Consider the following 22,041-nt stretch of genomic DNA (forward strand, 5'->3'; position numbering starts at 1 on the left):
CTACATTTCATAAGCCTCCCAACGACCCCTTGACCTCATCATAACATAAGCCTCCCAACACACCACCTTAGTATTAAAAAATGAATGCCCCCTGGGAGGGAGAGGGGGTTCTAGAGCCCCCGTTGTTGCGAAACCCCTATTCTACACAGAGGGTTGGCGGCTGGCTCACCCTAGCCAGGCTGTGCCCTCCTAGTGACGCCACACCTTCAGCTTTGCCTCTAAGTCAGGCCAAGAACAACACAAACACCATTCTGAGCCCCCAAAAAACGGGGACTCCTTCCACTTTGTCAGGGAGCAAACAACCATTAGCAAACTAAGGGAGGCGGGTCAACCATACCGTTTGGGAAATGTTCATTGTTATGCTCTTGGTCAGACCAAGTCTCGAAGAGATTTGAAAGTCGATGATAATCAGGCTAGGCGCCGCTCACCCTGTGTGTCGGTCTGGACGGGCGTCCCCATGCACAGGCTGGAGGCGAAGCTGGGGGTGGCCGACTTGAGCGCCTCGTTGTCCCGCACCAGCTCCTCCACCCGCTTCCTCAGCTTGGACGCCTCCATCTGGGACTCCTCCAGGAGGTCACCTTCGCGGACGGAGGGACCGCAACACAAGTCGAGTAGCAGGGGAAGCATGACGGAAACGTGGAGGAGAGAGAGAGAGAGAGAGAGAGAGAGGAAAGGAGAGAGAGGAAAGGGAGGGAGAGAAAGAGAGAGGGGTGAAGAGAGGGATGGGGAGGGGAAAGAGAGAGGGACGGGCACAGAGACAGAAAGAGAGAGAGAGACAGAGACAGGGACAGAGAAACAGACAGAGACACAGAGTTTACATCGGAGCAAATCACTGTGGCACTGCATCAACGTTTAAGAAACTTGAGTATACAGAGATTGCACAAATACACCAGAGAGAGAGAGAGAGAGAGAGAGAGAGAGAGAGCAAAGGAGGGAGAAAAGAAACGCGGGCCGGAGACCTTGGTCATTTAAGTCTTAAGCCACATTGGCAACTCTGGCACAAGGTGTCTCCCGGGCAGCAGTTACGGCAGTCACCTAAACAACAACCAACACATACCAACGTCCTGGACTAATTCCCCGCGCAAGGATAAAGGGTGCGTATTGTATTGTGTAATGCAACTTCCAAAGTTGCTTTATAAAAGTTGTATAAGCTAGTTGTTTTTTATTAACAAATCTTCTGGGGGAAAACTCTGGCCGGATCACTGCGTAAAACAGGTTGGTCAATCCATGCCAATTGAACATAGTATTTCCAGGCACTTGTGTCTGAAAAAAATTCTGAAAATATGATTGGGAGTTCCTCAAATATCAAAGAGAAAGGATTGAAATCTCCTTTTAAGTAAAGCGGTATCCTTTCCAAGTTCCAGTCAATTTTGTTCAGCCATTGCTTTTCTGCAAACTCTGAATGCCATAGTGTAACAGCTGTACAATAAAGAAGGCTTACATTGGGCATGCTGGTCCATGAATCGGTGAAGTGTGAAGCAAAATGTTGTTTTGATGATGTTTTCAGAATATGATGCCGTTTTCAGAATATTTTGAGACACAAGTGTGCAGAGATTTGATTAACTGCCGTTGATTGACCCAGGTATGACTTAAAACGTGAACGTACATGATCTGAAATCGTTTGAAAATCAACAACACTCTTTTCCAACTCCATACTAGCTAAACATTCTAATATAAACTTTGCAAAAGGTGGGACCTCAAACCCCATTTTGTTAATAAAAAACTATATTGTGTAATGGAAAGTTGAAAGAACTTCCACAAAGCCACTGTCTGAGCAACCAGTAGAAATGAGAGTTTGTGAAACAACAGTAGGTTGTTAAGGTAAAATGAAAGGTAAAATGAAACCGTTCCAATGTACTAAGGCTGTAACGATATTGTATCGAATCGAGAAATCGTTATGCACAATAACAATACAGTATGGTGGAGCAAGTAGGCAGTATCGTGATTCGCCCTTTCAAAGTTCTGTTACCGTTCAGTCCAGAAAACAACCACATGACATGATGTGAAAAAAAAAATATTAGTGGCCTCTTGTAACCGATTCTACCCATAAACTTACTAGCATAGTTTCTATTTATAATTTAATTTTATAACGTTGGCAAATGTACATAGACAGACAGAGACATATAAACAATATACAGTAGGAGTCACATTCAGTTGCTTGAGGAGGACACCAAGTTAAGAGCTGCAAAAAGCTCAACAGAAACAAAAACGGCAATAACCTCTATACTGCACAGCTATTCACCACTCATACTGTAACAAACAGTCAAGCACCAGAGACACACTTGGAGTTAATAATGTCACACAGTCCTTCTTGCATGCAGTTACTGTAGAGCACAGAGTCAAGAGATACAAGAACGTCTACAGATACACCAAGTGTGATATCCTTCTGCAGCCCAGCTATCCACCATTCATAAACTTTCAAGCACCAGAGAGACATACTTTGTTAAGGATACAGCAATCCTTCTTGCACACAGTTCAGGAACTTCAACACAGACACACAAACTGCATGCAGTGACTGTTTGACACCCAGTGAAGAGCAGCAAAAAAACTTCTGAAGAAACACAAACTGTGAAAACCTCCTTCACTGCACAACCATCCAACACTCAAAACAAAACAGCAGGTTAACAGCTGTGCGTGCCATTGACATCAAGAGGAACTGGCAGGGGCACATTTTTTGTTATTACCGTAAAAAGTGTGACTGACAGGTTGGTCTGAAAAAGGTCACCTCACTGGTTGTGCTCCAAATTTAGACAACAAGGTTTTTTGCACTTCAGTTTTCGGTTTCACAGAGCGCTGAAAAGGCTTCTCATGATGATAAATGATCCATTACAAACAAATAACCTGCTCACATGGAACTTGGAACTTGAAATATGGACTTTTGTGTACAGTCGCATGCAAATATACCATGATTTATAATCAGGTTTACAATGCACAACAGTAATATTTTAACAAAGCTGTTCACAGATAAATGTCCAACAGCTCTCCCAGCTTTATTTTCTAACCATTTCACTCATCCGCTCACTCTGACAAATCAAGACTTTCCAAAACGCGCATAACGAGAGAGAGAGACAAGCACAAACTGTATGCAGTAGTACTCACTTCGGTCTAATATTATGAAAGATTCAGGTTCCTGCCCGACTTCTGTTGTCTTCTGTCTATTTCCCATTGACTCAGAAACACGTACTGAACGCAACAACACAAAACCGGCCAACCAGCCAGTCATAACTGGCAACAACACAAGTACACTCGAATACGTCTCACCATATTCCATGATGCAATGTGATCGAGAATAACCCCCACTTCACAACTTCACAACAGGAACCCTCTACTGTTTTACGTGTAATCAATTGCGACATCAAAACCTCCATTCACACTTTTCTGTACATGGCGTCAATCCTGAGAAAAAAGAGAAAAAAAACACACACACATACATACACACACCACCAAATGTATCAGACACATTAGCGTAACCAGAATTCCCCTCATTTCAACATAATATGCTTTACTTCTAAAGCGCCTTGCTTGCGACAAAGAACACAAAGGCAAATGTGTTGTTCCAGATATCCCAAGCCCACAGAGTATAGTAGGCTGGGGTCCGACACGACTCAGCCTGAATTAGAGGCTCAACCCTGGGCTATTAAGCAGGATCTTTGGGGCAGCAAGGGGAGTTCCATGCCTCAATCCAAAACATTAAGTCAACGTCTTCACGGCAAAACAGGGCAGGCCTATACGTATGATGTAGCAGGAAACACAACAGCTAGGGCTGTAATGATACACTCAACTCACAATTCGATTCAGATCACGATTTTTGACATACGGCTCGATACACCCCACAATTTTTGAAATCCAGGAGAACTATGATAGTTTATAGGTAGAATACAGTAGGTCACAAGGGGCTACTAATAATATAAAAAGTTTAAAAATAATAAGTATACTATGTGGTTGTTTTCTGGACTGAAAGGAGACCAAAAAAGGGTGCATCATGATACTGGCTCCTTGCATCATGATACAGTATCATGAATTTGTGCATCACGATTATCGGTTACAATATAGTTATAGCCCCATTCACGGCCTATGTAAAGCACCCCTAGAGAACACTTCAGACATAGCCTGTGTGTCACCTACTGTACTTACCTACCTACTGCATATGTAAAGTTAACCATCAACTCATACCCTATCCAGAATCTTCCCTCGACTTCAGGCCCTTCGTCCACCCACATTTGGTCCTCTAATGCAGTGGTTCTCAACTGGAACAGTCTTGGGACCCACCATTTTCCACTCTCATTTTCCACTCTCGCGACCCAATTTTTTTTAGCATTCAAGTCAATTCAATGCAATTCTCAAAATGTAACCAAGACTCAAATGACTGGTTGCACGCTATCTATCTCGCATAAACATTCAGATTGTATCTATGACAACAGATGTTCACTAGCCTATCAAAATAAAAGTTGTAAATTGTTGCAGGAAAAGTTGGATTTTTTTTTTTTTTTAGAATTACTTTTTTTTACACCAAGGCTCCACGACCCACCCATGACCCCTCCGCGACCCACTTTTGGGTCGCGACCCACCAGTTGAGAAACACTGCTCTAATGTAGTGAATGATTGAGCACTTCGGACACAGAATAGGCCTATGCATCAGCTACTCACTGTATCCAGACTGTTTAGACCTACCATTCTTGTTGTCCGGCCCAGGGGCACATGGAATCCTAAATCTGTCCCTGGTACGTGGTACTACTCACCTAGACTCTTGAGGCCCTTCATGCGTTCTCTCAGCACGCTGTTCTCCTCCAGGAGCTGTCTGTAGCTGCCTCCTCCTCCTCCTCCTACTCCTACTCCTCCACTGGACTCCTCACGCCCCTGTTGGCACTCACTCCCACCCGGGTCGTAAATGCGGTACGGGCCCTTTCCTTCCATCATCGCCAGCTCCTCAGCCTTGGGAATCCATGGCTACTGATGAGAGGGAGGGAGAGGGGGAGAGAGGGGGAGAGAGAGAAATGAAAACAAATTCAACAGCAGAAAGACAAATGATGAATACAAGAAAGTTGAAAGGCGGAGTCTCTCTCTCTCTCTCACACACACTCACACACAGTTGATAGATATTATAGCCACAACAACATTCAACTTTCATTTTCATTCCACTGCACATAACTTAAGATCTGATTTAGAAAAAGACATTGTTCACCAGGTGTGCCTTGACCTCTCGCAGGCATACAGATCTGTATCTCTGCCAACCAGCCTCACATGTGCATTGACCATCCACAATTCAAAGACTTGACATTTGAATCGCTCTTGTGCAGGGGATTTTTTTGAGATGCTATTTTAAACCCTGGTGATTTGAATGGACAAGCCATGCCACAGTAAAAAAAAAAAAAAAGAAAGAAAGAAAAGGAAAAAAACAGGCATGGTAGCTGAGGGCCATTCTAGAATAGCCAGGATTTCTACCCACACGATTATCTTTGCCTATTGTTGAAAAAGACGTGGGCCCAAGAGTCACAACAGTAATTTTGTTCCCTCTTATTCTTCAGACACATCAATATAGGCCTAGGCCTGTCAGAGAGCTGTCAAAGACTTCTGAGTTTCCTTCAGGCTTTGAAAAGACTGCTGAGCAGCAGCAACAAACAAGGATTCATCAGCAATTCTTCCTAGACTGTCTGTAGATCAGGCATTCTGCACAGGGTTTTAAGATTGGGAAGCTTAACCACTCTGCTGCCCGCAGATGAACTCAAACATGGCAAGCAATAGATGCTAAATAGACTAGTCATAGGAGCGCAGCAAAATACTGTGCACGGATTGGACTAGCCAGTTTACGTTTGGAAAAGATTGCATTGGCAACTCAGCTGTGACATGGTTTATTTTGTGAAACTGGTTTCGTTTTATTTTCTCGGGGAAGATCAAGCGTCACGTTGTTTCCACGGAATAATATCATGTCAACAGTATGATATATCACTAAGGATTAGTTTACAGTAAGCTTCACGTTTCATGTTAACCCTTTCATGCAGACACCATGAAAAAAATGTGCAAGATTTTTTATATATTGATTTTCTCACTCATAATGGAGCTAATATGAAGAATCTTTTGGAATTTTTCAAAAATCTCTTTTGATGTGGAAGTTATTTTACTGTCCACATATGTGGACACTGCGCATCAAAGGAGTGAAAAGTTATATAGGCCTATACTGTATTTCAAGTTCAAATTAAGCTGTTTTATTCATTTTTATGGTGTTTTATGCTATATAACAACACAATATAACACTTTAACACCATATATCACTGTAATTAACCAACAACAAAAACATATATATAAAAATAGCATTGTTTATATAGGCGGTCATAGAAAAATATGTGGGAAATTCTTATTGCATGCAAGAAGACAGCCAATGCTGGTGAACAAAAAGCTCAGTTTGATTCAGCATGTACTCTAGCTCAATCTTACATCATTTATGTTGTCCCTGTATAAAAGGTAATGTGAAATTTGCCTCCAGACACATGCGTTCTGTAGTCATTCATCAGCATTTTCAAGTGTTTTCTGTAAAAAAAATAGTGTTAAATAGACCCCCTATTATAAATGTAAGTTAATTTACTTACTTTCCATGTTACCTTGTGTCATATTACAACATTATATGACACTTATGCATTATACAATAACACTATTTAAGGAACAAAGATGAAACAAAGAGGAAAAAAACCTGTCAATTTAGCAATATTTACATACACAGCTATGGCAAGATTTGTGGGGAAACCTTGTTGTATGTGGAAAAAACCTTAAATTCTGATGAAGACACATCTGTATTTGATTCAGCATGGATTCTAGCTCAATCCTACATCATTTATGTTGTCCCTATATGAAAGGTAATATGAAATTTGCCTCCAGACACTTGCGTTTTGTAGTCATTCATCAGCATGTTCAAGTATTTTCTGTGAAAAAATAGTGTTAAATAGACCTCCTATTATAAATGCAAGTTATTTTACTTACTTTCCATGTTACTATATGTAATATTACAACATTATATGACACTTACACATTATATATTACAGTATTTTAACGAACAAAGATGAAAAAAGAGAAAAAAACCTGTCAATTTAGCAATATTTACATACACAGCTATGGCAAAGATTTTGTGGGGAAACCTTGTTGCATGTGGAAAAAAAACTTCAATTCTGATGAAGACAGATCTGTATTTGATTCAGCATGTATTCTAGCTCATTCCTACATCATTTGTGTCATTTTGTGGTGAAAGAAACCCGAAATATGCCTATAGACACGTGCGTGAAAACACTAATTTTAGGTAGTTTTTTCTTGAATTTATTAAATTAAAAGTGTTAAAATGTGTTAAATATGTTAAAAATAATTTATTTTCACACTATAATCATTATAAATGCTCATAACATTAAGTATTTGCCCAAAATGAGCAGAATATTTCTCACGGTAATCATAAATATAATGTGTTTATCATTAGACTCCCTTGATGCGCAACGTCCACATACGTGGACAGTAGCTTTATATTGTATAAAAACCTACCTTTATTGTAAATTTGGATTTTAACAACATAGACTTCTCAAGTGAACTGTACTAAACATCATAATATTTTTTAAAACCTGAAATTGGCCTTTGGTGTGGTTGATTTTCAGATATAAACATGCTTGTTATGGTCATAATTCACATCGGTGGATTTCTTAGATTGATGATGTCATCAAACACTTAATATTTAGTGCAAAAAGTTATAACTGCTGTTAAAGTATTGTAATGAACCTCATGGTACTTCCCATATACAATTTGGAAAAAAATAACCACTATTTACCTATCTAAAGTGGGGTTAGAATTACTGTCCACGTATGTGGACACCGTGCATGAAAGGGTTAACGTTCACGGTCAACGTTAGTCACTGACTGCCCAGAGACAGTGAAGTCGATGTAATGTGGTGCCTATCGTTAGCAGCCAATAACGTTACTCTGTGTCACTGCAAGGTAGCAAACCATCATTTCTGTCTTCAATTGAAAATATAATTATTTGAATGTAGCCAGGGGAGAACCACACAAATTCATCATCTGGCCGACGAGCTACATTTTAACGACAGATATTAAAACGCCAACTTAGGTCGCAACATTAACATGATTCTACATGTAACGTTACACTGCTAAGTAAATCAAGCTAGATCCCTGTATCATTTTGATCAAATAATTGAATAAACCAAGCATTATTATTTCGTATGATATAGCTTAGCCAGATGGCTAGCGATATTTTCTTGTACAGGTGATGTACAATGTATTCATTATCGTTAAATATCTCAAACAGCTGTTGACTTCTAAACTACTTCCTTTACTGAAAAGGCACAAAATACCACTTATTTCTGTGTGGCATACAAAGGAACAGCTCTCTCTAAAACGAGCAGACATTTGGTTACAATTTAGACAAGATAGAGGACTAGCTACCTTTCAGACCGAGAAGTATCTTCGTTTGTCCAAAAATTTGCGGAAGTGGTCCATGTCGTAACCTGGGAAATTCCACCTAACACTCGATGTAAACAGGCATGATTGACAGCGCTATGGGCCAATGGAAAGCCTCACACTGCACACTCATTTTAATTTTTAAAGACACAGTATTAAAATATTTAGGCCTACCTTGGGCTACTGAGAGGCAAAAGTGTCAAATTAATCATTTGGATTCCGCAGCTAAATTGTTTAGTCAATTTGTTAATATAAACATATACAATAACATATTTACATTTCCATATTTACATATGACTAAGCTATTTTATTTGTTTTTTTTTATTCAACATGCATAGCCTACTTTAAATTAAAGTCCCTATGGCCCATGTCATGCAAGTATGACTTTAGGACAGTGTTTGGTGAAATTTAACAAAATGCCAATTAGCTTTTTAAGGGATACAAAATAATGCAGAAGTACCATAGGCCTATATGTAAATATGTAAATGTGCATTTAAAATGCATGCAATTTTTTAAAGTTTACTTAAATAATCTGACTCAATCAGTATCCTCTAACTTGGCTCCTAAAACAGTCAAATGTCGAAGACTTCCACTGCTTGGTGAATGCAACGCAGAATGTTCTACACAGCAAAATGCATAATCTGACAGACCTGGCAAAAAGCCTACTGGTTTGGTCGACTTCATAATGTCTAGATCCTGTCCTCATCATTGGGACTATTTTAAGGCCTATTGTCCACGTTTATCGCTGTCGTCAGTAAGCTATATCTGGCTTGTTGATTATAGACAGTACAAAACATTACGAGTGTAGGCCTGCGTCCGATGGCCTACATTAAGCTACACTAATTCTTATATCCACAACTTATTTTCTTCATATATAGTGTTATAGCATCTACAATTTAGCTGTTTGAATTTAGTCTCAATTTAAAAAGACATGATTTTTGTTTTTAAAAAAATGGAATGGGCTTTTAAAACAAAGTCAAGTCTAATGGACTATGCCCTGGCCTATGGATGGCCTTTAAAAAAACAAGCAAACACACAAACGAAAAAAAAAAACTAACAGTTAGCCCAATTAACGATATCACCAAAACTTTTTCATTTTTCAACAAATATTTGCTTCAATACAATTCAACAATCGACTGTTCTGCGACGCGTCCATGTCCCTTATTTTTACCAACAGAATTCTGCCAGCTGGTTATCAATACAGCAAGAGAAGTGAGTCTAAGGCCATTGAAGTAGGCTATAAAAGGTTCTCCACAACATGGGCTACACAATGGAATACAAATTCAACAAACTTCATACCTACACATCCCGCAATCTGTCTTTTAGATTTTACAAAAGCAACATTATGAAACTCCAGAAAAATGCTGATCAAATTAGCAAGAGTCAAAAGACACAACAAAATATATCATATATACAATTTTTGACATACTATATGGCAAAATTAGTGACATTTTTCTGTTATCCAAAAGCTGCAGAATAAACAAACACTCACCTACACACTTTAGCTTGTGTCCGAGAGGCGTTTTTTAAGGAAACTGTGGCCAGGGGGGAAGCGAATTCACTGTGTATTTAGACAGTCAAGGGGAATTCCCGCATAGTGAAAGGCCCTGATATTTTCAGCTGAAATAGGGGGGACCTGGTCTCTATCCAAGAAGTTCAGTCGCTCTAGTTAAGCGTTACCAGAAAACACCAACAGGTTGGACGCTTTTGTGTTATGTTGTTTTGTGTTCTGTTGTGTTCTGTTGTATTCTCTGGCTTTCATGGCAGAGTGAAAATATTTGGGGTTTTCTTTGCCAACCTTATGAGAGAAAGAGATTAAAGTGGGCCTGTCACGAACAACTTGTGTAGTCAGTGCATCTTCCTCATAGATGACTTTTCTCGTGCTTTTATAGCCTACTGCACTAATACACTGGCCTGTGGAAAATCCATGACAAGGACTTGAGTAATAGCATTGCATTAAAACTTCCAGATAGAGGCAAAAATCCCATACAGTATATTTCACAACAGCACGCCTTGTGTTTCCCAGTCTAGAGGAAGTAAGGATTAACAGTGTTATTCTTCTGACAATTTCTGTGTTTAATTAGTTTGTCTATCTACACAGACTATGTGCATGCATCGTTTAGCTTCCCTATCCCATGATTAGACTTACAAGCATGGAAGTCAGCGTATTTGTGTGTGTGTGTGTTAGCAGTACAAAGTTTGGAAAGATTCTGTAGGGTGCTTCACATGCTTCAAGCACTCATCTTGGTCATTTAAAGAAAGCATGGATATTAGAATAAGTTAGCAGAGGACATCACTATGCTTCTATTCACACTAACACTGTGTTACTCTGGCATTTCTTTCTGCTCTGCAACTGGCTGCAAAGACTGATGCACACATTACTGATGTCGCGATGGATTTTGGCGTAGTGTGGGGGATTTCCTAGCCTCACTGTTTTCTCTCTCTCTCCTTCTCTCTCTCTCTCTCTCTTTTCTTCTTTCCTCTTTTAACTCAAAGATGGCCTGACAACAGCTGCTCATACACACTCACACACACACACACACACACACACACACACACACACACACACACACACACACACACACACACGGCCAAAGAAGAGGGAGCACTGCCTTTGCCAGGGGCTACCATTTTGTCAATTGCTGCAACAGTTTTGTGGTATTGTTAATTTCATCATCACAGATAGTCCACAAACTACACAGCACATACTGAAGTGTTACTGTAGTTCAACACTCACCTGGACACTGAGGAATATCAACACTAGAAGTGTTAGATTCGACTCTCATTAACTACTATTATACAAGGGAGTGGATGTGCCACACGTTCGTAGATCTTGTGAAGAGTCTGTAACGATGTTGTATCGAACCGAGAAATCATTATCATTATTTTTTTAATTATTATTATTATTAGTAGCCTCTTGTAACCTGTTCTAACTATAAACTAACATAATTTTTATTTATAATTTCATTTTATAATGTTGGCAAATGTAAAAAAAAAAAAAATAAATAAATAAATAAATTAAAAGATACATTTTAAAAATCGTGGGGTGTATCGAACCGTAGGTCAAAGATCGTGATATGAACCCAAATCGTGAATTGAGTGTATCGTTACAGCCCCGGACAGCGGTCATGTGACCAGGACAGGAAAGAGACTTGGAGCGTGGGACAGACACGGAAACACAAAAGACAGACTGTGCATGTCCATCTCCACAAAGTCAATAAAAACATCCTCTGTTGTCGCAAATCAAACTTTTCCCTCATGTGACTGCAGGCTGCTCCTTCTGGAGGCAGTCAGATAGACAGGACTGTTCAGTCACAACCAGGACTGGCCTGGGGGAGAAAGAGGGCCCGGGCACTTTTGGCTTAAAGGGGCCCCTCATAATTAGCGGCGCAGAACTGACTCACCGGTGGGCCCATAGAGGTAGAAAATAACACTAGAGAGGACACAGCAATTTGCGATAGCACTGGGAAATGGCAGCTGGAGCTTCCCAACTTCCGTAGGTAGTGTAGGTAACTTCAGGCAATGCAAGTCAATGGAGAACACGCCCACCCCTGTCAAGAAATTAACTAAAACTGTGTAAATATGAAGTAACACTTTAATTAAAGACCAGATTTGAAATGTCAGGCTAAATATCTACTTAAATCATATGAGTCGATAAAATACATTTAAAAATCAAATAATATCTTTTATGAACATAGTTAGCAACACACTTCAACTATTGTCCTTGTATAGTGTGTTGATGGACATTTTCACATGATTAAGCCATTTTTGACAGAGGTGAGCCTCGTTCTCCGTTAATTTCCATTTCTCTGATCTACCTACAGATAATGGCCGCTACAGATTGCCGTAAAAAGGGGCGCGGGGTCCTCTCTAGTGTTATTTTCTACCTCTATGGGTGGACCCCACACCCTCGTGGGCCCCTATTTTCAGAAATGTAAAATATATAGTGTATATATACATTTATTCTTTTTTTCTCTGAAAATAAGGGCCCATGAGGGTGCGGGGTCCACCGGGAAATACCTGCTATGCCAGATGGCCAGTCCAGCTCTGGTTACGACTGTACAGCCCAGCCATAGACCAAGATTCATTTACAACTGGATGATTATGGTGATTAGCAAAGCAGACTCAAATAATAACCAGCACAACAACCCTTACTGTTGCCCTTTTGAGAATCATTACCCACGACATGTAAAATACATTAACATACTTGTGCAAAGTCATGCAGGCTACTGTACCAAGAAGGCCCTATTGTGCCTCTCAAAGCCCATCAGTCAAATTGGTGTTGTGTTCGTTCAGCTATTTCGGAAAGAAAAGAAAGTCGTAAATTACAATGTGGGGGAATTTCCACCAAGTCAAAAAGTAACTCTTCATTTCCTCTTCACCCAAAGACTAATAGAGTCGCCATGAAAGAGGGCACCATAGTTCAGTTCATCACAGTGATAGGCATCTACTCTATAAAGAAGGTGAACATTTGGCAAATTAAGTTTTATCAGTACTCGTACTCTGTTACAAAGCACACAACTTTATCGTTTTAATAAGTAAATTGAGTGAGCTACAATAACATCTCTCTTTCAGAAAACATTGTTAATTCCCACAGATTTTGTATGTGAAGTGAATAACAGAGGCAAATCCTGGGACATCACATCTGTGATGTGGGGCCAGACCAGTCTTCTCAAAACAAAAGACGGGAAACTCAGAAGGGACAGACACACACACACACACACACAGAATAAATTACTTTCACAGGTTTTCCATTTATTTGAAAGGACAGGACAGCACCTTCATCCAGTGGCTACAGGTGAGGTTTACGTTATGACATCAACATGACAACAGCTACGAGAACGCCACCTGTACAAGGAAGGAACACTTTGCCGTTTAAAACCTCCATTAAAGCTTTGTAATGTCTTCAAACTCCAGAAAACACATGTATTCAGTTAAAAAAAGTTAACATAAAACAATTCGACATCCTGTTCCACCGCAGTGGTGGGGGTTTCAGACACAGTGTGTGACGGCATATCGCTGGGAAAAGTGCACAGGGCGGGGGGGTGAAAGGTCACAAGCTTTGGCATTAAGTGGCAGCAGCACGGGGGTGATTGGGGGGGGGGGCGCAAACATAGTCAAAATTGCTGTTTTAGGTCAACACTTTGAGAGTAACACTAACAACGGGAGTGTTGGATTCGACTCTTTAAGTGTTACATTAACACTTTAGAACACAGTGCATTTTGCAGTGTTAATTCAACACTCAGAGAGTAAGACAAATACTGTCTATGTTAAATTTAACACTCTAATGTGTTGATATAACACTGTAAAAGTTACCGTTTATAGTGGGAGCTGGAGCACTGGACTGGACGGTACTCCAGAAAGTTCACAAGAGCCCTTGCAAGGTTCTACAGGCCGGTGTCTGTCTTTGGAAGAGTTAGTAGGCTACAGTGGTTGCCGGGGCAACAAGAGCTGCGTCTGTCCAGGCAGGGCAGTTTTTAGTCTTCTCCTCCACATAGCAACAGCAGGGTTTTGCGGTAGTCCCCAGAAGTATCACCCTGATGACAAAAAATACAATCAAATAGGGGAAGTGTCTATTTTAAGTCCAAAACATGAGGAGGCGTAAATAAAAGCAGAAATAAAGGTGGGGGGGAGACATCAAACAGACATAACAAAACAACAAAAATGTGTGACGAAGGTTGCTCATGGAATCGCTGGAGAGCTTGGTGACCTCATGGGTCTGTTTGGCCTTTTGATTTGATTGCGTAACCCGGTGACATCAACAGGGGGGTTATGACATGAAAAACCACATTTTCATTCAGAAGGAACTCTCTGAAGCAATATGACCTTTTGGCGACGACAAACCATTCACGCACACACACGTTATAAAAATAAAATAAAAATGTATCGCAAAGTCAAGGAAACAAGAAGGAGAACAACAACGCCCACCGAACGCATTCTGTGGTTAGTTATTACTGTGTGTATGGAATATCATAGCACCCGAGTGTGGATGGAAGGGGTCATAATGACTTTGTTAGGGGTTTGGCTTTCATGAGGAAGTGCTTTAATTAGAACTGGAAATGTTTAAAGTTGACATAAAATGGAAATTAGTTTCAGGTTCTCATGGTGTTAAATGATGTTAGTTTGCAGTAATGATACCACTATTGCTGTCAGTGGGTAATTTAATGAGGACACTCCCTGAGATTAACTGTATGGATCTCACCAACACGATGACATGCAGTTCTTAGTAATGGACAGCAGCAGAAATAACCAAATCCATCATCACAATTACAGGAATATATTATTCACAGTGTTAGTCAAATTTAACACTTCTTGTTCTCTACGTTGAAGTAGAGCCTATCACCACAAAATCTACAGTGTAACTTTGAGTTAAACCTTGAGTTGAGTTAACTTGAAAACTTAAAAGGCAGCAGGGAAACAAATATTTTTACGTTTACCTGGCTTGCAATGTTTTACAGTGTGTGTAGGTTAAACTAGTCATCTGGGGTTATTTTGTTGTTGTTTAAAAGGGTATTCATCAGCTCTTCTAATGACATGTGCAGTGTTATTTCAACACTTAAGAGAGAGCTCTAGGACCAGATACACTCAAGAAGATGTGTTAGATCAAGTATTGAATTAACATTCCATTTTTTTCTGTGTGTGTAGGTTAGGTAGGTCATTGGGCATACAATTTCACTCAATGGTATTAATTAGCAGTGAAAAGTTTTGAAAGATTATGTAGAGTGATTCTTTGAAACTATAACCACACTACATGTTATGCTTTACTGTGTAGGTTAGGTAGGTGATTGAGATCAACTCTCTAGGTGTTGAATTCACATTGCACATTTTCTACTGTGTGTGTGTAGGTTAGGTAGCTTATTGAGCGGCACATCCTGTCACATCGCATAGGCCATGCTCTGCTCAGCTCTGCTCATGCGCACATGAAGCCTCACAGAGGAAGTCATGCGCGCTAGGGAAATTCCTAAAGGGGATGTACGACATTCAAACAAAAAAAAAGCAGGCCATATCTGTTTGCAGACACACACGCATGACATGACGGGGACGCCTGCCTGGCCTACGACAGCCAGGGGTTCGAAATATGACACCAGCCGTTATCGATCATTCAACTTGACCAGAGGTGTCAATCCCGGGTTCAAAAAGAAGAAGAAAAAAAGGGTATGCCACAAATTTGGTCCAACCAGCTCTGAATCAGATGATTATATTGACTAAAAAAATTCTTTCTCTGCCCTTTATCCCATTTGGACTAGTGAATCACATTGAAGTACACACACTAGTCCGTAACAGTGGGCTGCCTGCTGAGCAGCGCCCGGGGAGCAGTGTGGGGGTTAGGTGCCTTGCTCAAGGGCACTTGAACCGGGAACCCTTGGGTTGCCAACCCAGTGCTCTAACCACTGGGCCACGGCTGACTACTGAAGAGAGGTAGACCAGCTAGTCATTGAAGTCACCTGTGTTGGATGGACCGTAAAATCCTTAAATCAGGTGACAACACTGAGCACTGAGTATTGAGTACATACTGAGAAAGACACGTAGACAGGTAGTCTAGTACATATTCAGTAAGACAGGTAGACCAGCTAACTCACTGAAGCCATTTGGAGGGAAACTGTGGCAGGGTGTTTCATTTCTGGACTTGGAATTGACACCTCTGAGTCTGACCGCGAGCCGACGTCGACAGAAAGAAGGAAGTTAGGAAGGAAGAAGGAGACAAGGAGACCATGACTTACGACGAACGCTTCTACCTGGATGAATTCATGGAGCGAGGCGTCGTGCGTCTCTTTGAACTCCTTGCGGATGTTGAAGAGGTCGATGCCACACCTGGACACCATGATCCGGATCAGAGCCCTGTCGTCTGTGCCCAGGCCCTGTGGGGGAGGGGAGGTGTAGAAAACATACAAATGATGCGCTAGGATCAGGAAAGGATATTGATATTTTGTACTCTCCTGTGTAGGAGAGTACAATATGTCAATATATCAATATAATTAAAATATCGGAATTGGATATTGATACTTAGAAACATTCCACAAATTAATCAAAGAGCACAAAACACCAATACAAGATAAAAAAGCTTACAAATTTGGAAAAAAAAATGTTTTACCTTCATGGCTTTGTACAAGCGGTCAGCAAAATAGGAGGGCTGATTCTTCACACTCCTGACTGAAATATGAGCAGAATACATTAAATTACGTTACATTAAACTTATTGCACAAGTTTTTTTTTTAATCCAAAGGAACTTACAGTTATTTAAAGGGTATTGGTTACAGAGCCTGGAGCAATGTGGGGTTAGGTGCCTTGCTCAAGGGCACCTCAGCCAAGGATGGAGGCGTATGGTTCATAAATATGTGACGAAGTCACGGGTCAAATTCGATATTTAATCATTAACAGAAAAATAAAATTGCGCATTCACACACATAATATTTGAAGGCAAATTTCACAAGCCATCATTCCATCATATACAGTATGGCACTTAAATGTGCTTGCACGTATCCAGTGAGGTGTTACACTGGCCTGAGCCTTCTCACATTCCTGTGACACACCAAATTTTGTGCCCAGGTTATGTTATTACTACACATTATTGGTGTATGTGAGACAACTGCAATACAGATTTGAAAGGATATCATGGGCCAAATAAAATGCCCCTGCACTGCAATTTGGCCCCCGGGTTTGACCCGGGTTTGACATTCCTGCCTTACAGCCATGAAGTCAATACGAGGGCAGTCACATTCACACATCAACATCCCAGTGACCCTCTGATGAATTTATACTGTCGAAACATGTCAGGTAAAAGATACAACTTTTACATGTCTGAAGTAAAAGAAAAACTAAAATCTAAACAGTTAGACATAATGAACGTTATACATATAATACGATGGCAGCTTACCGATGGCATAATAAGCCTGTTTGACATCTCCAGACATCTCCTTCTTGATGACCTGCTCAATGTCTTTGTTGGTTTTGAGGACAAACTCCTGGAACACTGCAGGTCACAAAGCAGAGAAAACAGAGCTCAACATCGAGCATGTCTACACAGTGCACACCTGGGGAGGAAATGAACTTAAGAAATGGGAATCTTAACCAGCCTCATACCAATAAGTGGCAAATAACTGTACAAGCCACTGAAAAAAAAAATGTCACGTTGTATCGAAAATATATCGACAAACCATCATCTTGCTACAGCTGCAGAGAGCTCCCGTAAGGGAAGAGATATACAGTATGTTAAACTTAAACAATGATTAATACGTGGATAATACCATTCTTAAATGGCACAATAAAATGGCCTACTCCTTACTTCCCTCATAGGACATGCAAGATACACATACGATTACATTACATTACATTTGGCAGACGCTTTTTAAGCAAAGCGACTTACAGTCGAGGGCATAATCATAGCCAACATCACTAGCAGATACATAGGAAATGCACAGAACAACAAGTGCAGATGATAAGTAGGGTTAGTTTCATAAGATAAACATTTTATGTACTCCATCATATAAACATTGTACATGGGATGTATATGTATATGCTTTCTTACATGGTGCATGTATACCTATAAAAGTGGCCAGTTTCTAATATAACTGCAGACTCTAAGACTGTATAAGATTTTTTTGGGTCTTTTTCGGCTTTATTTGATAGGACAGTGTGAGAGCCGAGGTGGACAGGAAGCAAATAAGGAGAGAGACGGGGAGGGCTCGGCAAAGGACCCTGGCCGGGAATCGAACCTGGGTCCGCCGCATGGCAGGCGAGTGCCCTACCGGTAGTCCACGGCAGGCAGGGCCAAGACTGTATTAAGATTTGTATATCCAGATTAGTCTTCTATCTTTTTCCTAAGACTGCCAGGCTCTGCCATACAGTACTGTACCAAAAATACTGAATCAAACCAAGATAACGCAAAACACGCCCACTCAATGCAAAAGCGTGTGCTCAAGTTGGGTCTCCTAAGGGGGCGTTGTCCCCTACTTCTTCTTCTCTTTTTGAGGTGTTTGCGCTACCGTGCGCTACCGCCATCTACAGCGCTAAGGGGACTTCATTGATTCTCAACCTCAGGACTCCAAAGGTCTCCTAACCGAAGGTCTCCTAAAGGGGTGTTCACCCGACATGAAGTGGATACCAGAAAAGAAACAAAATGACGCTTCTTGTTAGATCCACCTTCTTTGACTGTACCTTTCCTGAGGTGGCGGAAGCTCCTGGTGCAGAGGACGGCCATGAACTTCATCTCCCTCTCATCAGAGTCATCGTTACAGGCATCTGCCAACGTCTGGAAATAACACATATGGAAACACACATTCAGTATGTTGCTCAGACATCAACACAAATGCAATTACACGTAAGAAAGGGAAGCACATTTTGATTTTATGGAATTTTTTTTTGTTGCTCTTTATGCCACTATGTTGGTCGGTCGGTCCTTCAGAAATTTGGTAGCTTTCTGGGGGTGGGGGGGGTGCATACAACGTAGGCCCTGTATGCATTTTTTATCTGTGTCTTTCAATGTGTGTGATCAAGCTTTTGTAGACGCAATTGTAGATGAAACTACCATACGTGTAACAATCTCCTCAAAAGTCCTCAACGTGTGCACACGCACATCTGTTAGACAAATACAATAGACGTTAGACCCGGAGTCAGAAACTCAGAGGGACGTCTGCTCACTTTACGTCCCTCGGCAAAATATTTGGTTTTTTAGAAGCGTGCAGGCTCGAAATGTCACTTGTGGGGAGAGTCTAAATAAAATATCTTGCTGAAGGGAGGTGCTGAAGTGTGCAAGCCTCCTCTAGTCTTTTTAAGCTACGAAAACACCAGTACACGCCCCAAGGGAGTAATTGTACACCACAGAAACTGTTTTTCTCATTTTCTCATTTCTAAAAATGCCTTGTGGTGATTTGAGACATTTTTTTTCTACTCAATTTTCTTCTGTCACGACGAGGTGACATCACCTCACTTGAGGGTTAGAGCACCTCCTGACAGTGTCACACACATTACTGTTAAGAGATGCCAACTTTCTTCTCCAAAAGGCTACACAGCATATTGTATCCATCCATTTGGTGTTTACAATGGCCCTCTTTTCACCATTACTCCTTGTCCAAAAGTTGCCTTAAGTGTGGCCAGTGGTGAGCACATTTAAAATACACCAGTGTTTAGAACACAGGCCTACTGAATGAGTGCCATACAATGCCAACAGACACAGTCCTTAGTAGTTATGCAGCAAGAAAACATGCTCATGTTCAGGAAACTAATAAAGCTGTACACTGTAAAACATTACAAGTCAGTTAAACGTGAAAAGGTAAGTTTCCCTCTGCCTTAAGTTCATAAGTTAACTCAACTTGAGAAAGCCTCCAGTTGAGTTAAGTCTTGAGTTGAGTTAACTTACAGTACAAATTTGAGGCAGCAGGGCAACTTACCTTTTCACGTTTAACTGGCTTGCATTGTTTTACGGTGCATACGTCACACTTACCTGTGCATCTTCCTCTACCCTGTCCAGCTCTACAGGCCCATCCTCTCGCGCACCCTGTGAAGAGAAGAGGCCGGGAGAATACTGTGAGTCAGACGTGGGCAAACTCAGGTCCGGGGGCCACATGCGGCCGGCTCGGTCATTTCATGCGGCCCACAGAGCCTTTCCAAGAAAAAAAAATGCAGATTAATATGGTCACTCATTCTTAAATTGACTACCTAAATCAAGGGCCTTGGAAACCTAAGATTACTACAGTCTACATCTAGATTCAATTAGCAGGAAAGGCATAACTGACAATGGTAATTATGTTGGTGTACACCATTTCTTGTTATTGGCACGGGAAAGTTGCCAACGACATACATCTGGCCCTTTGGTCAACTTTCTAAACCCAATGCGGCCCTTGAGCCAAAATAATTGCCCACCCCTGCTGTAAGTGGTGCAGCAGAATATGAAGACTTCAGATGCAAAACCATCTAAAAGCCATTACAACATTCTGTAAACTTGCATTTTTACAAAGCATTTTCCCCTAGTAATTGAAGTCAAAAAGCAAATTAAATGTTATTAGTAAGTGCAGCCAGTCAAACTAAAAAGATAGATGAACTGATTTTTGAAGTTTACTAGATTTACAGAAATTCACAGCCTGCTTGTATGAACTCAAATGCCAACCACCTGTTAAGCTTTTCTGTCTGGTTGACATTGAGTTGGAGGTTGTGTCTGATTAAGGTAATAGATAAATAAAAAAAATAACAAAATGATATTGATTTTTAATTTGTGATAATGTGTGCAGGACAAGTGCTGCAATATATGCACTGTACACTGTAAATTGCCAGTTTAGCATGGACAATTCAACACCACTGGTTTAAAAAAAGAAAGAAAGAAAAGCAAGAACATTTGCTCAAGGCACCATACCTGGACTAGCGACACAAGAATCCTGCAGAACTGACCAGAGGTGTCTGACCTAATGGCATCCTCCAGGCTCTTCTTGTAGGCTGAAATGCACACATTACATTACATTACACTTAGCTGACGCTTTCATTTTATTCAAAGCGACTTACAGTTATTATTTGTCAGGGTATTGGTTTAGGTACCTTGCTCAAGGGCACTTCAGCCATGGAGATGCAGGGAGAGGTCAGGGGGGATTTGAACCTGCAACCCCCAGATTGAAAGACCAACTCTCTTAACAGTAGGCCACGGCCACATCAGTCAGTATCAGTATTAGGCTGTTGAACTCCAAGCCACCATAGGAAGGAAAACACTCTTTCATTCATCATCTCTCCCCCTTCTTTCTCCAGCCTACCTTTTAAAATGGGGGGTTCTCCGAGCAGGGAAGCTTTTCATTGGACATGAATTCTAGAATTCATGTACACATGACAATAAAATATCTTGTATCTTATTGTATCTTGTATCAGCAAAAGAGGTACATATCTTTGACATATATAGAGTTCCACAACAACGAGGCCTGACAACAAGGTGCTTCTACATAAATGTGCATTTAGACACTCCATTTAAAGATGCACCTGTAACCACCCTCTTCTACACAGGAACATTGCAATAGTTGTTGAAAAGATACAGAACTACCAAAGTACTACAACACTACGACAATACAATGAGCCTTTACTGATACATTACCACTTGGTTATTTCCATTCTGGTAACAGCAAATTTAAAACAGGATTAATACTTTGCTCAGGCATCTAGCAGAGGATCTTGCATTTCAACTCCCCCCCAGAGGCGAAAGATTGTAAGACATTACTGCTATGAGGCTCAGAACTTGTATAATTTTACTGGTCATGGATTCCTTTCTCAACACTCAATTCAGCTACTTAAAAACACACGAGATATGACAGGAAGCAATTATGTAAGAATATGTTTTTAAAATGTCATATATTATGTTATATTTATATTTTTCGATTATCAATACAGATACCTATGCCTATGTCTATGCCTATACCACTTGGCCTGAGTCCTCATACCATGATAAAACATGTGTGGAACTTTATACTATTAATTGAAAAGACTTTACTACCAAAGTACTACACTACTACACCAGTACAAAGACTCTTTAGTAATACATTATGACTTTCTCCTTGACATTCTGATACAGCGCCGTGTCTTAAGTGTTTAAGAAAGTCCAAAAAACCCTTTTCATAGAAACATCATC

General features: G+C 40.6%; 2 protein-coding genes across 4 annotated transcripts in view; both read right to left on the reverse strand.

Moving 5' to 3' along the window:
- The window catches only part of tnip1 (TNFAIP3 interacting protein 1), a 50,910-nt gene extending 42,389 nt beyond the window's left edge, over positions 1-8,521 (reverse strand). Inside the window, exons 1-3 of one of the 3 annotated variants that reach the window (XM_063190128.1) lie at positions 8,430-8,521; positions 4,740-4,950; positions 429-578 (exon numbers count right to left, since the gene is read on the reverse strand). In XM_063190128.1, the coding sequence (XP_063046198.1) occupies positions 429-578; positions 4,740-4,917 (328 nt within the window). In that variant the 5' untranslated portion in view covers positions 4,918-4,950; positions 8,430-8,521. The remainder of the gene's footprint in view (positions 1-428; positions 579-4,739; positions 4,951-8,429) is intronic. The other 2 variants (XM_063190126.1, XM_063190127.1) reach the window with 2 other exon arrangements.
- Positions 8,522-13,178: 4,657 nt separating this feature from the next.
- The window catches only part of anxa6 (annexin A6), a 47,737-nt gene continuing 38,874 nt past the window's right edge, over positions 13,179-22,041 (reverse strand). Inside the window, exons 19-25 of the mRNA XM_063190160.1 lie at positions 20,791-20,870; positions 19,885-19,938; positions 18,600-18,693; positions 17,320-17,415; positions 16,537-16,595; positions 16,166-16,303; positions 13,179-13,981 (exon numbers count right to left, since the gene is read on the reverse strand). Coding sequence (XP_063046230.1) covers positions 13,922-13,981; positions 16,166-16,303; positions 16,537-16,595; positions 17,320-17,415; positions 18,600-18,693; positions 19,885-19,938; positions 20,791-20,870 — 581 coding nt within the window. The 3' untranslated portion in view covers positions 13,179-13,921. The remainder of the gene's footprint in view (positions 13,982-16,165; positions 16,304-16,536; positions 16,596-17,319; positions 17,416-18,599; positions 18,694-19,884; positions 19,939-20,790; positions 20,871-22,041) is intronic.

Source organism: Engraulis encrasicolus, chromosome 23 (assembly GCF_034702125.1).
Source record: "Engraulis encrasicolus isolate BLACKSEA-1 chromosome 23, IST_EnEncr_1.0, whole genome shotgun sequence".
Classification (NCBI taxonomy): domain Eukaryota; kingdom Metazoa; phylum Chordata; class Actinopteri; order Clupeiformes; family Engraulidae; genus Engraulis; species Engraulis encrasicolus.